The following is a 17,506-nucleotide window of genomic DNA, read 5'->3' as shown; positions in this document are numbered from 1 at the left end:
TTTGGGTATGTGTAATTTTTACCGGAATTTTGTGCCAGGGCAAGCTTTTAATATCCCATGTCTGAAGAAGTTATTGAGTCCTAAAGTGAACTATGTTTGGACAGAAGAGTGTCAGAAAGTCTTTAATGAACTTAAGGAATCTTTGAAAGAGGAAAAGATTTTACACCATCGTGATCTTAGTAAACCATTCTGTTTGGGGACTAATTCAAGTGGGTACGATACTGGAGTGGAATTGTTTCAAAATTTTGGGGATGAGGAAAATGAAGATCATAGGTCCATAGCCTTTGCAAGTAGGTCATTGACCAAGTATGAGAGAAATTACACTGTGACTGAGTGTGAAGCATTGGCAATAGTTTGGGGATTTCAAAAGTTCAGAGATTACCTATGGGGGAATAAAACTATCATATATACTGATCAAAGAGCCCTTATATTTTTCAAAAAGTTTCGGCTGGTACATAGACGGTTAACAAGATGGACTTTGTTCTTACAACAGTTTTCTTTTGAGATAAAGTATATTAAAGGTACACAGAACAAAGTAGCAGATACTTTATCCAGGTTACCGTTGAGTGAAGGTAATGATAGAGGATATGATGTTAATGAAGAGCATGTAAAGTTGTTTTATACAAAAGGTGTTCGAGGAGAGAAGAAAATTGAAGGTATCTGCAAAAGCATGAGAAGGTATCAGAATCAGGATGAAGTGTGGAAAATGGTGAAGCGTGAACTGGAAAGGAAAGATAGTAACAATAAGTTGCCAAAGTATTACAAAATTCATGATGGAGTGTTGTTTAGATGAACTGATGAAAATTCAGAAGATTGGAAAGTATGTTGGCCCCGTGGATATATAGATAAGATAATAGACTATATTCATTTGAGTTTTGGACATGTAGGTGCTAAGAAGTGTGTACAGAAATTGAGGGAATGTGTATCTTTTGACAACATGGTAAAGAGAGTGAATAACCGTATTAAGACATGTGACAAATGTCAAAGGGCCAAATTTACTAACCAAACATGTAGGCTCCCTATGCAAAATATTAAACCGAATGATGTAATGGAACTGTTATCTGTGTATCTTTATGGTAAATTACCAAAAACAAAGGGAGGTTTTGCATACATTTTTGTAGTGTTGGAGGTGTTTTCTAAATATATAAAACTTTATCCGCTACGTAGAGGTACTGGAAAAGCCGTTTTGAGTTAATTGGAAGGTGATTGTTTTGTGAAGTTTGGGAAACCTAAGGCCACATTATCCGACAATGGGTCACAGTTTGTATGTAAGAAGTGGAAAGAAGGCCTTACCCATCAAGGAGTTACAGTAATTTACACATCAACGTATCATCCGCAAAAGAATCCAGTAGAACGTTACATGAGGGAGATTGGCAGATTCTGCTGTACTTATTGTAGCAATAACCACAGTTCATGGGGAGACATAATAGGAGACATTGAGGATGTAATGAATACTGTTGTTCATGAGGTAACGGGGTTTACTCCTCAGGAGATTATGAAAGGTGAGAGACAAAAAAGTCTGGTGGAGGAAAAGTTATCTTTCCCTGCCAAGGAGGAATTGAGTTGGTGTGAAAAGAAGAAAAGGGTAAGAGAACTGGTAGAGAAGAAACTGTCGAAAATTAAAAAAAAGACATGATGATCAGGTGAAGGGTATTGATATAAGGATAGGAAATTTGGTTCTGGTCAAGACATATGAGAAGTCAAAAGAGATAAATAGTGAGATTTCTAAATTTTTTTGATGTATACAAAGGACCATTTGAGGTGGCTGGTATACCCCACCCGAATGCATTCTATCTGGTTTATCCCAAGTCCAAGAAGAAATTTGCCCTTAAGAATGTGGCTGATTTAAAACCATATAAGGCAAGAACAACACACTAATACATTTGCCCACTTGCTGTTTACAGAGGAAATAAATTTCAGTGTAAACAGTGTAAAGATTTGATTATGAACTGTAAATAAGAAGTGTTTTAAGAATAATTTCTTGTATACTATTATATAAATTTCTTTTTGAAACCAGATAGATTTTTTTTACATTTTTGATGATGTGAAGAGTCAAGTAGTTATCAGATTCAAGCAATCAGACGTGAGTTGTTATAGTAGACTGTGGCTTTACTTATAAATTCTTCCCAAGACACTCCAGAGTTTGTGATGATAAGTAGTATATACAATTGTCAAGAATCTAGCAAGAATAGTCTGCAGCAGCATTGTATAGGTTTTCTGTAATTATTTGTTCATCCTAGAATTCTGTTTGTGCTGTAACTAAAACCTGTCTTAGTTTTAGTCTTTACTATATGAAATATTCATTTGTTAATTTGATTTGCTTCCTTTATGTCAGCATTCTCAAAGAATTGTGTAAAATACTGTTTCATTGTTGTTAAGTTTATTTGTACTGTTATATGATGTATCCAATTATTCACGTCAAATATTCTGAATAGAAGTTTGAATACTTTAGGTCAATATGTATACCCATGACATGACCTAGCTTTATGATGTTGGTTGTCTCACATGAGTCAATGACATTTTATCTTGAGAGGTTCCTGGGAACATCACATGATCAAACGGGGGGCATATGTGAAAGCATTGCCTATTACGCATATAAAATTTTTTTTCGTGATTTTCTTTAGATTTCTATTCTTTTTTTTTTTTTTTTGTTCATATGGGCATTTCTAATTGTGATTATGTAACATTCTACTGTGGTTTTTAAATGTAAAGATGTAATTGTGATTCTTTCGTTTGCCAATGGATAAATATGATTCTTGCTTTGTACCTGTGCTAAAGATTGTAAAGTTCTCTTTTGGAACATTATTAATTGTGAAAAATGCAGTCAATAACATTTATAAAGATTTATGTAATTTACGATAACGATATAACATCAATAGACAGGGGACAGCGATAGTGGTGTCGATAGTCGAAACGTTGTTGTGTAGTAGAGGGGTGTGTCTGTGAAGCGTGCGCGGAAAAATAGTACTGTGTTTTATGAAAAGCATACGTAATTGTATGGACAGTGATACCGAACTATCAGATTGTTAATTCCCTTTACCACTGTGGTATGTAATGCCATCGCCTGAGAACTTTAAGAGCAAATAAACCGGACTGTGAAAGTGCCGCTAACAATACTTTGTTGTGGCCGACACGAACAGTGCTTTTATACGAATGAACTTTGCTGGTATTGGTTTTTGGTGGTGGAACTGTTGTCTATCACATTCTATCAAGCCGTGAAAGTGAAGACTTTAATTAACTGTGCAATATAAATGACTTTCAGTGACGTAGTCGAAGTTTGAAATGCGGGAACAGAGTGGACATTGTTTACGGTGTGCTTCACACAGAAGAACAATTCTATGAACTGTGTATTCGTGGCTAAGAAAAAAATTGCTCTGAGCACTATGTGACTTAACATCTGAGGTCATCAGTCCCATAGAACGTAGAACTACTTAAACCTAACTAACCTGAGGAGATCACACACATCCATGCCCGAGGAAGGATTCGAACCTGCGACCGTAGCGGTCGCGCGGTTCCAGACTGAAGCGCCTAGAACCGCTCGGCAACACAGGCCGGCATTTGTGGCTAAGACTATATGAATGTGACGAACTGTGTAATTATGGACGATAGCGTCACGGACAGTGCATAAAGTGTAAAAACGAGCGATGTATACGTAATGTACTTTGAAAGAGAGGACATGTCAACAACGGTCGTATATTGGCGTCTTGTGGTTTTTTTATCACCACGGGGTTAATGATACAGCTGTGCCGGAACTTTATTTGCGTTTCGCCGGAGAAGATTAACCAGCGGAACTGCCTGTATCCTGCTTTCATCAACATAACCCGCCGACTTCGTGCTGCCCAACGCAACGCTTCGTATGCAACAAAAGGTTAAGAGATTTCGCCGAACGCTATCCCCTGACCTAGAAACTTTCTTACTCTATTAAAAGTATAAGAATTACAGACTCTATTCAAATGAATTCTTTGTTTAGTTTACGTTTTCTTTCTGCTAATGAAAATAAAATTATAATCAGTGAATTAAAAGTTGCCTGGTAGTCATTGTTGAAACACCAGTAAATATAAACTTCTTCCTCTCATTAGAAGTAATTCTCCTTGCATGTCAAAATTATTGTAGTTATATTATGTAGTTTTATGTATTGTTATGAGACTATATATATGACTGTGACTAATAAGAGTATTTGTCGCGAAATATGGCGTCGCGCGAAAATTACGGCGACCGCCATAATTGCTGGCATTCTGACCAATAACGTAAAAGCTGCTATTCCCATATTGGTGCATTTCCTGAGGTGAGCGTGAATTATAAATGTCAGCTGTCAAATCACGTCGGGACTGTTTACCCAGTAATAAAAGTTTTTGATATTGTATTGCTACGAGTCGTAGTGTTAAGAGACACTGGTTATACTCAAAAGTGGGTAGAAGTATGGTGATCCGCCCCCCCACCCCCACCCCCAAGTGTTCATGCAATTATTAACAGTATTGTGTGTGATTCACGAAATTTTCTCACTTTTTCTAATTCCTTTCAGATATTGTCTTAGATGTCTTTGAAGTTTCAGAGAATATATACACAATTTTGTCGGTTCAGGTTAATTTCAGAGCAGTTTCTCGTGAATATTAGAGTTTTCAATTAATAAACAAAGTGGGATTGTGACAAATTGAGAAATATAACAAGGAGTGCGGTTTTCCAACTAGAATTTTGGATGACTTCACAGTTCAGATTTTGATAATTATTTTTCCTGTGGGTTGAGGTCATCACAACTGAAGTCACACCCGATGGCTCCCTACATCATGACGCCAGAATTAACACCAGTGCGTCTCTCCAAAACATTGTACGAATAGGGATTATCCTCAGGTCGCTGCCATACTCGCCGATGATGGTTATCTGGGTTGGCCCAGAACCGCGATTTATCGTCGAACACAGTACGACGCCATTCATCAGCAATCCCTGCTTCCCAGTCACGGCGCCACGCCAAACGCAGCCGTTTACGTCGTGGTGTTAACGGAAGCCTACACATCCGACCAATGGTGCAGGATGACAAAGTAGGTTGTGAGTGAATTACTTCTTCTCGAGCAGCAGTCGCACATGTGGAGGGGTTGCGATGTTCTTGGTTTTCAGTACTGCGGTCCTCGCTTGTGATGGTCAGACGTGTTTCGACGAGAATCTTGACAACGAGTATGCTTGCCCTCGTGTTCCCATGCAGTTCAACATCGGCCACTGTTACATCCGAATGCCCCTTACACCTGGATATTGCATGATTAGATCAGCCTGCCAAACAGAGACCTACAATGAGGCCCCTTTCAAACTCGGTCAGGCGATGATACGAGGGGCGTTTGAAAAGTCGGTGCAAAAGGAAAAACTGTTTATGTGTTTGGGGTAAACCTTTTTTATTTTTCGCATTGTCTCCTTTTAGACTTATGCACTTTGTAAAACGCTGTTCTAGTTTGTTGATCCCTTCCCAATAACAGGAATTGTCCAAGTGTGCAAAATAGCTGTTAGTTGCTGCAATCACCTCCTCGTTCGAATAAGATCTTTGTATCGGTTGCCATTTCTTCAAATTGGTGATCAAATAGTAGTCTGAGGGAGCCAAGTCTGGAAACTAGGGGGGATGTCAAACGAGTTGGAATCCTGTTTCCATTAATTTTGCGACAAAAACTGCTGAGATGTGTGCTGGTGCACTGTCGAAATGGAAAAGGACTTTTTTGCGGTCTAATCGCCGGCGTTTTTCTTGCAGCTCGGTTTTCAAACGGTCCAATAACGATGAATAATATGCACCTGTAATAGTTTTACCCTTTTCCAGATAGTCGATGAGGATTATCCCTTAAGAATCCCAAAAGACAGTCGCCATAACCTTTCCGGCCAAAGGAATGGTCTTTGTCTTTTTTGGTGCAGATTCTCCCTTGGTAACCCATTGCTTAGATTTTTGTTTGATCTCAGAGTATAGTAATGTATCCATGTAAGTCGTGCAGATTCTTTGTGAACAGCTGCAAACAATCCTTGCAACACTTCATACGATTCCGTTGTTGGTCAAGCGTAATCAATCGTGGAACCCATCTTACGGCTAGCTTTATCACGTTCAAATGTTTATGTAAAATATTATGTACCCGTTCATTCGAGATGCCCAAAGCACTAGTAATCTCACGCACCTTAACTCTTCTGTCATCCATCACCGTATCATGGATTTTATCAATGATTTCTGGAGTCGTAACCTCCACAGGGCGTCCAGAACGTTCAGCATCGCTTGTGCCCGTATGACCACTATGAAAATTTTGAAACCACTTATAAACTGTTATGATCGAAAGTACAGAGACACCTTAATGTTTATCAAGCTTCTCTTTAGTCTCCTGAGGCGTTTTGCTTTTCATAAAGTAATGTTTAATCACCACACGAAATTCTTTTTCGTTCATTTTTTGACAATCACTCGACTTCCTTGATTCACACGAATGCCACACACAAAGAAATGGACCAATATGGCTGAAACTTGGTGTGTGTTCTTTCCAAAGATGCTACTAACTACACGTGACCTCGATACGCGCCGATGGTGCCATCTCTCGGGCTTTGCACGGACTTTTCAAACGCCCCTCGTAACTCAGTCTCACACCAATATATGGCATCTCCGTGTCCTTCAAAGCAATCACTTAACATCAGTCACTGTTCATGCCCTTTACATTACCTTCCTTGCCTGGTAACAACAATAAACACGACAATAGTAATGTACTGTTATGGACTTTCTACCCATAACATAGAATTACAACTCAATCATTTACATACCCGCCGATGATGTGTACATGTGCAGAGTTACGTTGACATTTGACCCTCTCTTCTGTGTTCTTTTACTTTTTTTGTCTGCCAGTGTACATTCAGTTCTAAACTATCCAGTCACATTAATGTAACCACCTGTCAAAAGCTTGAATAACAATCTTTTGCAGCACGATCCACTGCGAGACGTGTAGAGAGTCAATGAGGTTCTGTAAAATACCGACAGGGATATGGAGCCATGCGGACTCGTGTCATGACCAGCTGCACTAGCATTCTCGGTTCAGGATCCGTGTCGTGAGCAGCCCGATCGAGGTGGTTCAACAGATTCTCGATCTGGTTTAAACCTGCAAGGGGAGCACAGTAAAGACATAATGGTGCTCCTAGAACCGCCCACGTACACTGCGAACTGTGTGACACTTTGTATTGTCCTGCTGATGGATACCATTCTACGAAGAAAAACAAGCGGCAAATAGGGGTGGACATAATCCCCAACGATAGATGCATAGTTGTGTTGATCCATTGGGCCTTCCAGAATGACGAGATCACCCAGGAAACGCCACGAAAACATTCCACAAACCATAACGTTCCCTCCTCCGTCCTGGACCCTTCTGACGATCCAATTGCCATCTGTCCGAAAGATTATAAAACGTGATTCATCTGAAAAGGCCAGTTGCGGTACTGGCGTGCAAATTCCAAATGAACAGCAGTTAGCATGAGCGCGGAGGCCCATATGCAGCAACGTTCGCTGGACAGTTGATGAGGAGACTCTGACGGTAGCCCCTTGGTTGATCTGGGCAGTCAGTTGCTCAACAGCTGTACGTCTATTGGCCTGTAAACGTCTCCGCAGCAGACGTTCACCCCTATCAGCTTTGGCCCTTGGTGCACCACAGTCGCCTCTGCGTCGTTTATCAATAGCGCCCATTTTGCCACGGTAGGACGCTGACAATTTACAAACAGCCGTTTCGGAAATGCTTCAACTCTTGGCCCGAAAGCCAATGCCCATGCCCTTCTGGACATCAGATAAATCGCTCCGTTTCCACATTACGACGACTGCACTGTTACTTGCGCTTTATATGCCCTCCACAGCTTTGAGTGGTTGTTGCATGTTGACGCGGAACAGAGGCGGTGGTCACATTAATGTGACTGGACTGTATACAAATAAAAATTTTGACATAAATATCCTCAATATAACTTAAGGCTGTGTCTTTGATGTCAGCTATTATTTTGAAGAATAGGAAGTGGGATAGAAAGAAACGGACTAACGAAATGAATACAATGAATACATTCTTTCTGAAAAATGGAACAACATTTTCACTGTACCTTTCTTATTCATAGTGAATCTCTTACTAAGCAGTGTGCACATCAATCTACATCTATATCTACGTCTACATTTATGTGACTACTCTGCTATTCACAATAAAGTGCCTTGCAGGGGGTTCAATTAACCACCTTCAAGCTGACTCACTACCGTTCCACTCTCGAACGGCACGCGGGAAAAACGAGCGCTTCAATTTTTCTGTGCGAGCCCTGATTTCTCTTATTGTATCGTCATGATCATTTCTCCCTATGTAAGTGGGTGCCAATAGAATGTTTTCGCAATCGGAGGATAAAACTGGCAATTGAAATTTCATGAGAAGATCCCGTCATAACGAAAAACGCCTTTGTTTTAATCATTGGCACTCCAATTCACGTATCATGTCTGTGACACTATCTCCCCTATTTCGCGATAATACAAAACGAGCTGCCCTTCTTTACACTTTTTCGATGTCATCCGTCAGTCCCATCTGATGCGGATCCCACACCGCACAGCAATACTCCAGAATAGGGTGGACAAGCGTGGTGTAAGCACTCTCGTGAGTAGACCTGTTGCACCTTCTAAGTCTTTGGTTTGCTCTGCCCACAATATTATCTATGTGATCGTTCCAATTTAGGTTATTTGTAATTGTAATCCCTAAGTATTTAGTTGAATTTACAGTCTTCAGATTTGTGTGACTTTTCGTGTAATCGAAATTTAGCTGATTTCTTTTAGTACTCATGTGAATAACTTCACACTTTTCCTTATTCAGGGTCAATTGCCACTTTTCGCACCATACAGATATCTTATCTAAATCATTTTGCAAATCGTTTTGATCATCTGATGACTTTACAAGACGGTAAATGACAGTATTATCTGCGAACAATCTAAGACGGCTACTCAGATTATCTCCTATGTCGTTAATATAAATCAGGAACAATAGAGGGCCTGTAACACTTCCTTGGGGAACACCGGATATTACTTCTGTTTTAAACGATGACTTTCCGTCTATTACTGCGAACTGCGACCTTTCTGACAGGAAATCACGAATCCAGTCATACAACTGAGACCATACTCCGTAGGCACTCAGTTTGGTTAGAAGACGCTTGTGAGGAACGGTGTCGAAAGCCTTCTGGAAATCTAAAAATATGGAATCAATTTGACATCCCCTGCCGATAGCACTTATTACTTCATGAGTATAAAGAGCTAGTTGTGTGACTAATGAGCATAGATGTTAAGTCCCATAGTGCTCAGAGCCATTTGAGCTTGTTGTGTTTCACAAGAACGTTATTTTCTGAAACCGTGCTGACTACGTGTCAATAAATCGTTTTCTTCGAGGTACTTCATAATGTTCGAATACAGTATGTGTTCCAAAGCCCTACTGCAAATCGACGTTAGTGATATAGGCCTACAATTCAGCCGATTACTCCTACTTCCCTTTTTGGGTATAGGCTTTTTCGATTTGGCACGAACTTTTGAGTGTATCAGTGCGAAAACGTGAGAGTGTACGGCAGGCAATCACAGATTTATTAATGAAAGTTTTCTTAATTTATTTTATGGTGGTTAAAACTGCACAGGATATTTCATGGAATCTGGCAGAAAAAAGGAAAACAGAAATTCACTTAACATCAGTGTGTCATTCAAGCTTCCTCTGCTGATGATAATGTTATTTGAAATGTATATAGTCAACGTTCCTAACGCTGTTTCCACAGGCCGTGCCAGAGATTTAAATCTTCAAGTATTAACAACAAGAACTCATGCAGAGGTCATCAGTGAAGTAACCGCGATTGTTTATACCACTATTATTTTCTCAATTACCTGCTGTAGTCCAAGTCACGGATGCGACGCGTACAAACTCCCTCGCACATTAAAACTGTGCCAGACCCTCAGTATAAACCATCTAGAACCAGCACTCCACCAACAGAACCGCCTATGGCAGTTTATACCCTGACTCAAATTGTAATCTTTCAATACGTCATCCACTTTTACTTTAATGTTTAAAATTGCATGCTTCTGAACTTCCTGTACAGTGCTGTCCAGAAAGAAAATTTTGCGCAGAATTCGATATCTGGCAGCTATCAGCAGGGTACTTTTGCTACTCATTTAACCCTGTACTCTACGGAAATATGTTTTCCTTCAAGACATGTTATACGAGGGCGAGTCAAATGAAATCCTTAAATTTTTTTAAAAATATTATTTATTGTGCAGAAGTGGTACAAAGCTGTATCACTTTTCAATATAATCTCCCCCACGCTCAATGCAAGTCCTCCAGCGCTTACAAAGTGCATAAATTCCTTTAGAAAAAAATTGTTTTGATGTTCTGCGAAACCACTCATGCACCGCATGGCGTACCTCTTCATCAGAACGGAACTTCTTTCCTCCCATAGCGTTTTTGAGTGTCCAAACATACGGAAATCACTTGGGGCAAGGCCTGGTGAGAATGGTGGATGAGGAAGACACTCAAAATGCAGGTCTGTGATTGTTGCAACTGTTGTACGGGCAGTGTGGGGCCTTGCATTGTCATGTTGCGAAAGGACACCTGCTGACAGCAGTCCCCGTCGCTTTGATTTGATTGCAGGCCACAGATGATTTTTTTAGGAGATCTGTGTATGATGCACTGATGACAGTGGTCCCTCTAGGCATTTAATGCTCCAAAATGATGCCTTTTTCGTCCCAAAAGAGAGTCAGCATAACCTTCCCTGCTGATGGTTCTGTTCCAAACTTCTTTGGTTTTGGTGATGAGGAATGGCGCCATTCCTTGCTCGCTGTCTTCGTTTCCGGTTGGTGGAACTGAACCCAAGTTTCGTCCCCAGTAACGATTCTTGCAAGGAAGCCATCACCTTCTCGTTCAAAGCGCCGAAGAAGTTCTTCACAAGCATCAACACGTCGTTGTCTCATTTCAGGAGTCAGCTGCCGTGGCACCCATCTTGCAGACACTTCGTGAAACTGTAGCACATCATGCACAATGTTGTGTGCTGACACATGACTAATCTGTAAACATGCTGCAATGTCATTCAGTGTCACTCGGAGGTTTTCCTTCACTATGGCTTCAACTGCTGCAATGTTCTGTGGAGTCACAACTCGTTATCCCTGACCTGGACGAGGAGCATCTTCCACTGAAGTCACACCATTTGCGCACTTCCTACTCCATTCGTAGACTTGTTGCTGTGACAGACATGCATCACCGTACTGAACCTTCATTCGTCGATGAATTTCAATAGGTTTCACACCTTCACTACGCAAAAACCGAATAACAGAACGCTGTTCTTCCCCGGTGCAAGTCGCAAGTGGGGCGGCCATCTTTATACTGATACTGCGACGGTATGTGTGCATCTGCACTAGTGATGGGGAGCTCGTGAATGAGTCGTTCAAATTAACGCTTCACTCCAGTGAAGTGTGAACTAACCACTCAATTTTAATGAACTGGCACTTCAAACTCTCCACAGATAGTACACTCCACACTTTTTTTCTAGTTCGTTCACTCACTCTCTTCCCCTCTCCCTCTCCCACTACATTGGCGCTACGTCACTCATTCTCCCTTCACTTCAATCCTCCCTGTACTGCCTGTCGACGAATCGCACGGTGAAATACACTTAGAACAACAGTTGCACTTTGCTTTCACATAACCTAAATCGGCGAAGAAACCCCAAATTTCACTACTTTTACGCGATCGCGTGTTGCTAGCCATTGTATAAGCGTGAACAGACACAAAAACTGCTTTCGAATAAAATAAAGAGGGATTTTACCTGAAATCGTACCAATGACTACAGGTGACAGTTTACGTTTTGAATTTAGAGGGTTATTATTCTCAATAAAAATAAAATCCCGGAAAACTTCTGAATAATTACTTAACGTAGGTATATAGACTTTGTGACAGTGGTAAACATACTCATTCTATTTTGGATTAAATGTTAAAAGGAACATAAACTTGGACTGCATTTCGTTTGTAGCCCAAGTTTTCAGTCCATAAATACAACAAATAAGGTTTCACTTGGCAGATGAAGACTTTTTGGCGCTTCATGAGAAAATGTCGAGCAAAATTAAACGTAATACCTTCTTTATATGTGACAGGCTTCTCTGTTTATCTTTCCTTTGTCCCCTTCGACCATCCTGTATTTAACTCAGACGCTGTATGACGCAAAACGTTGCGTGCACGTTACCACATAGTTCGGCCATCTGTTGGTAAAAATATGAAGTATTACGAAGCTTTATTGTACGAGCGAGGCGAAGCGAGCAACTTCGCCAGGCTTCCGTACTTCATGAATGAACTACTTCATTTGAACGCTTCACGGCAAAGAGTGAAATGAATGAAGTACTTCACGGGAATGAACGAGTTCGACCCATCTCTAATCTGCACTATGCTGCCACCTACAGGCCATTCTGCACTCTGTTTGTAGCACACTTACCAACTTACAGGATAACGGCGCGAAATTTCGATTTGTTACAAATTTAAGGTTTTCATTTGACTCGCCCTCGTACTATGGGGTATTTTAACTTTATTTCTGCAATAGTTACATTGAAACTACAGCTGTTATCATGCAGAACTACTGGACATCTTTCTGTAAACAAACCTGTGTAATGTTCTGATAAGTCCGCTTCAGACTTGCGCGAATTCCTTGTGGTGGCTCGTTTGTAAATTTAATCGCCATCTGTGAAAATAAAGGAAAATTTAGGTAATTACTTTTATGCTATAACACGAGTATATATTGTGTGCATTTATCGTAAATTAAAACAATTGCCGAATTTGTTAGTTTTTAACATTTTTATGCAGCGACAGCAACTGATATTGTTTATATAAGAATATACAGCCTAAAGTTGCAGGTTAACTTTATCGTTTACCAAGGTTTCAACGTTAGTAATAACGTCTTCTTCAGAACATAAAATATTATTTAAATGTTTGTCTCTTGGGTCTCTAGTCACACGACGAGGCCCAGGTCCAGGTGAATTTGCTACAGCTTGTTTAATAGAAGTGACAAAACCTTATGGTTATGCATCAAGTTTTATAAAGTTGACTTATGACATAGCTTGTTTTAGGCCAACATTTAAATAATATTTTATGTTCCGAAGAAGACGTTATTAATAACGTTGAAACCTAGGTAAACGATAAAGTTAACCTGCAACTGTAGGCTGTATATTCTTATATGAATTTGTTAGTGCCCATAACCTGAAAAACGTGTCAGAGAAGCAGTAAGTATTATACCAAGGTTTTCTGTTGTCATAACAGATATCTCGTTTTGGCTGTTAATCACTTCAGTTCGAAAAGGCTACTGGCAAGACTTGTAGCTGATCAGAATAATAAATTAAAAGATAATATGGAAGTTAGTTTAATGGTATTTGGTCACTGTTCTGTAAATTATCGCACCAGACGCAGTGCAGCCCCGCTGTGTATGCTGCTCTCCGACGTAGGATGAGTTGGTTGCTGGTCGTAATTAGCTGGAAGTCACCCTGACTACTGTGAAGCGATTGGAAGCTACTGCGAATGGGTGTGTTGGGAGGGCACGCAAGAGTCATGTACCAGAGATACCGAAGATACCTAAGGTATGTCTCCTGCAGGAAATATAGGATCTATCGGCACACGCTCAATGGTAAGTCTAGGTATCCTGTACAGTGAAGGCAGGGAGTAGGGAGACCTCAGAATGTCACACCCAACAAGTCTGAGGCGATGTCTACAACTGAAACCGAAACTGGGCCAGTGAGCTTCACTTTACGCGTTAGGAGACGCGCTGAGTCATATGTCCATGGGAGGAAAACACAAAAAGTAGGCGCCTACTAATCATCGACAATTTGAAAATACGGAGAATAATGATATCCTTAGGGAAATGACTGCAAGGGATGGGAAGGAAAACTATGAGAACTCAGTGCTCAAGCCTGGATGCCTCTTTCAACATGTTGAAGAGGCTATTGTGGCAGTGGTTGGGGAAGAAGAGTGTAACTGAAGATTGTAGCGTAAATAGTGACAAACGATGCCTGTCGTCTGGATTTCGACGTCGTACTTGGATCATTTCAGCGACTGGCAGAGAAGGCTGAGGCTATCGGCCTTGCTCATGGAGTTTCAGTGAAGCTGACACTCTGTAGAATTGTCTCCAAAGCAGATCGTGGCCCCATAGATCTTAGTCGAGTGGAAGGCTTGAACCAGAGACCGCAAAGGTCCTGTCACAAGCTAGGCTGTGACTTCCTAAACATGCACCAGGATGAGATTTTCACTCTGCAGCGGAGTGTGCGCTGATATGAAACTTCCTGGCAGATTAAAACTGTGTGCCCGACCGAGACTCGAACTGTAAAGTTTGGAAGGTAGGAGACGAGATACTGGCAGAAGTAAAGCTGTGAGGACCGGGTGTGAGTCGTGCTTCGGTAGCTCAGATGGTAGAGCACTTGCCCGCGAAAGGCAAAGGTCCCGAGTTCGAGTCTCGGTCGGGCACACAGTTTTAATCTGCCAGGAAGTTTCATGCACCAGGGTGTTGAGAACTGTAAGGTGTCCCTAAATGGGTCAGCTGTGCACTACACATTATAGGCTGCTACTCAGGTATCTGACTGTGTGTGGTGTGCACGCAAAGATTCTTTTAGATTAGCCGACTTGCGATCCAGTCCAAATAACGATAGGTGTATGAGACTCAGAAACATCAGTGTAAGATCCAATGAAATGCCCCCCCCCCCCCCCTCTCTCCAAAGCTGAGAGAATCTAAATCCTTGGGGTTACCTGCTGAAACATTGATAACATCGTACCCGAGTTTGAAGCACTACTATACAACAGGGAAGCTCACATATTACTAGGCACAGAAAGCAAGTGGAAAAGACGAAAAAAGATTAGGCTTTAACATCCCGTCGACATTGAGGTCATTAGATACCGGAGCACAAGCTCGGATTGTTTCAGGGATCGGGAAAGAAATCGGCCATACCCTTCCAAAGGAACCATTCCGGGAGCGTGAAGCGATTTAGGGAAATCAGGGAAACCCTAAATCTGGATGAGCGGGTACGGATTAGACCGGTCATGCTCCCGAATGAGAGTGCAGTGTGCTTCCACTGCGCTAGCTCACTCAGTAAAAATCTGGTTAAAACCTGGAGTTAAGAGGAATGATATTTTTGGGGAAAATTTAAGCCTATGGAAGAGTGTTATACCGAGACGATAGTGTACCTAGGAATTTTTTTTTAGTCAATACTTCAGTCTAGTGACTGAATTTCGACTCCCACGAAGAAATGCGCAATTGAGACCGCCATAAGCAGTTTTTACCATTTTTACAGTTTTTGTTGTTAAACATGAGATTGTGTTTTGCGTACCATTTGAAAATATTTCACGTTTTATACATTTAAGTACTGTATAGTTTATTAAAGCTACACTCCTGGAAATGGAAAAAAGAACACATTGACACCGGTGTGTCAGACCCACCATACTTGCTCCGGACACTGCGAGAGGGCTGTACAAGCAATGATCACACGCACGGCACAGCGGACACACCAGGACCCGCGGTGTTGGCCGTCGAATGGCGCTAGCTGCGCAGCATTTGTGCACCGCCGCCGTCAGTGTCAGCCAGTTTGCCGTGGCATACGGAGCTCCATCGCAGTCTTTAACACTGGTAGCATGCCGCGACAGCGTGGACGTGACCGTATGTGCAGTTGACGGACTTTGAGCGAGGGCGTATAGTGGGCATGCGGGAGGCCGGGTGGACGTACCGCCGAATTGCTCAACACGTGGGGCGTGAGGTCTCCACAGTACATCGATGTTGTCGCCAGTGGTCGGCGGAAGGTGCACGTGCCCGTCGACCTGGGACCGGACCGCAGCGACGCACGGATGCACGCCAAGACCGTAGGATCCTACGCAGTGCCGTAGGGGACCGCACCGCCACTTCCCAGCAAATTAGGGACACTGTTGCTCCTGGGGTATCGGCGAGGACCATTCGCAACCGTCTCCATGAAGCTGGGCTACGGTCCCGCACACCGTTAGGCCGTCTTCCGCTCACGCCCCAACATCGTGCAGCCCGCCTCCAGTGGTGTCGCGACAGGCGTGAATGGAGGGACGAATGGAGACGTGTCGTCTTCAGCGATGAGAGTCGCTTCTGCCTTGGTGCCAATGATGGTCGTATGCGTGTTTGGCGCCGTGCAGGTGAGCGCCACAATCAGGACTGCATACGACCGAGGCACACAGGGCCAACACCCGCCATCATGGTGTGGGGAGCGATCTCCTACACTGGCCGTACACCACTGGTGATCGTTGAGGGCACACTGAATAGTGCACGGTACATCCAAACCGTCATCGAACCCATCGTTCTATCATTCCTAGACCGGCAAGGGAACTTGCTGTTCCAACAGGACAATGCACGTCCGCATGTATCCCGTGCCACCCAACGTGCTCTAGAAGGTGTAAGTCAACTACCCTGGCCAGCAAGATCTCCGGATCTGTCCCCCATTGAGCATGTTTGGGACTGGATGAAGCGTCGTCTCACGCGGTCTGCACGTCCAGCACGAACGCTGGTCCAACTGAGGCGCCAGGTGGAAATGGCATGGCAAGCCGTTCCACAGGACTACATCCAGCATCTCTACGATCGTCTCCATGGGAGAATAGCAGCCTGCATTGCTGCGAAAGGTGGATATACACTGTACTAGTGCCGACATTGTGCATGCTCTGTTGCCTGTGTCTATGTGCCTGTGGTTCTGTCAGTGTGATCATGTGATGTATCTGACCCCAGGAATGTGTCAATAAAGTTTCCCCTTCCTGGGACAATGAATTCACGGTGTTCTTATTTCAATTTCCAGGAGTGTATTTGGAATATACTGTTAATTCTTCACGTACAGAATATTATAGCGAGTAAAATTCTCTATATTTTTAGAACTATTTGTATAACATGTGGGCAGTTGAGCCATACTTCGTCGGTCGTGCACCGTATTGTATCTTGAAACAGAAGAACGTCTGTTACCATGGAACATTTGATACATGCAAATGGACTGAGTTTTTTTAACGTCTTGAAAATAGAAATTTGTGTCATTTTCCAATAGCCTGAAAACGTATTTAATTTGAAACTGGTTTTTGATAGTATTTCTGGTTTTTAATTGTGCAGTATTGTTGTGTAACAGAGTAATAATGTAACAGATAGATTATTAAATAACTATTGACAAAGTTTTCTCTATTGCAACACTTTTAAATTTCAATCGATTATTTACCCATAGATACAGGACAATGTTGTACCTTGGAACATGTTTTTATATTTGCAAAACGTTAATTTTCTGGAGTAGTTCTTTCAGTTTTAAAAAATACTGCATCACATAAAAAGTGAAAGCCATAATTTAAAAATGGAACAAGAAAATATAATAATTTGTATTATTGTTTCAGATGGCAATACAATCTATTTGAAATTCTCCAAGATAAGGATTTAGAGAATGCCAACTTCTCTTGTTTTTAGGACATGCCAGAAAATGTGTTGATATCAATTTAAGTTCAAAAGCTTCACAGAAGTTTATTAGTCTTTT

At 41.8% G+C, this 17,506-nt stretch overlaps 1 protein-coding gene across 1 annotated transcript in view; it reads right to left on the bottom strand.

Moving 5' to 3' along the window:
* LOC126249493 (dynein axonemal heavy chain 5) overlaps positions 1-17,506 on the bottom strand; it is an 856,962-nt gene that overhangs the window by 79,144 nt on the left and 760,312 nt on the right. The window contains 1 exon segment of the mRNA XM_049951144.1: positions 12,619-12,696. Within this exon segment, the coding sequence (XP_049807101.1) occupies positions 12,619-12,696 (78 nt within the window).

This window comes from Schistocerca nitens, chromosome 3 (assembly GCF_023898315.1).
Source record: "Schistocerca nitens isolate TAMUIC-IGC-003100 chromosome 3, iqSchNite1.1, whole genome shotgun sequence".
In the NCBI taxonomy this organism is placed as follows: domain Eukaryota; kingdom Metazoa; phylum Arthropoda; class Insecta; order Orthoptera; family Acrididae; genus Schistocerca; species Schistocerca nitens.
The sequence above is the reverse complement of the archived record's forward strand: the minus strand, read 5'-3'. Positions and strand labels throughout refer to the sequence as shown.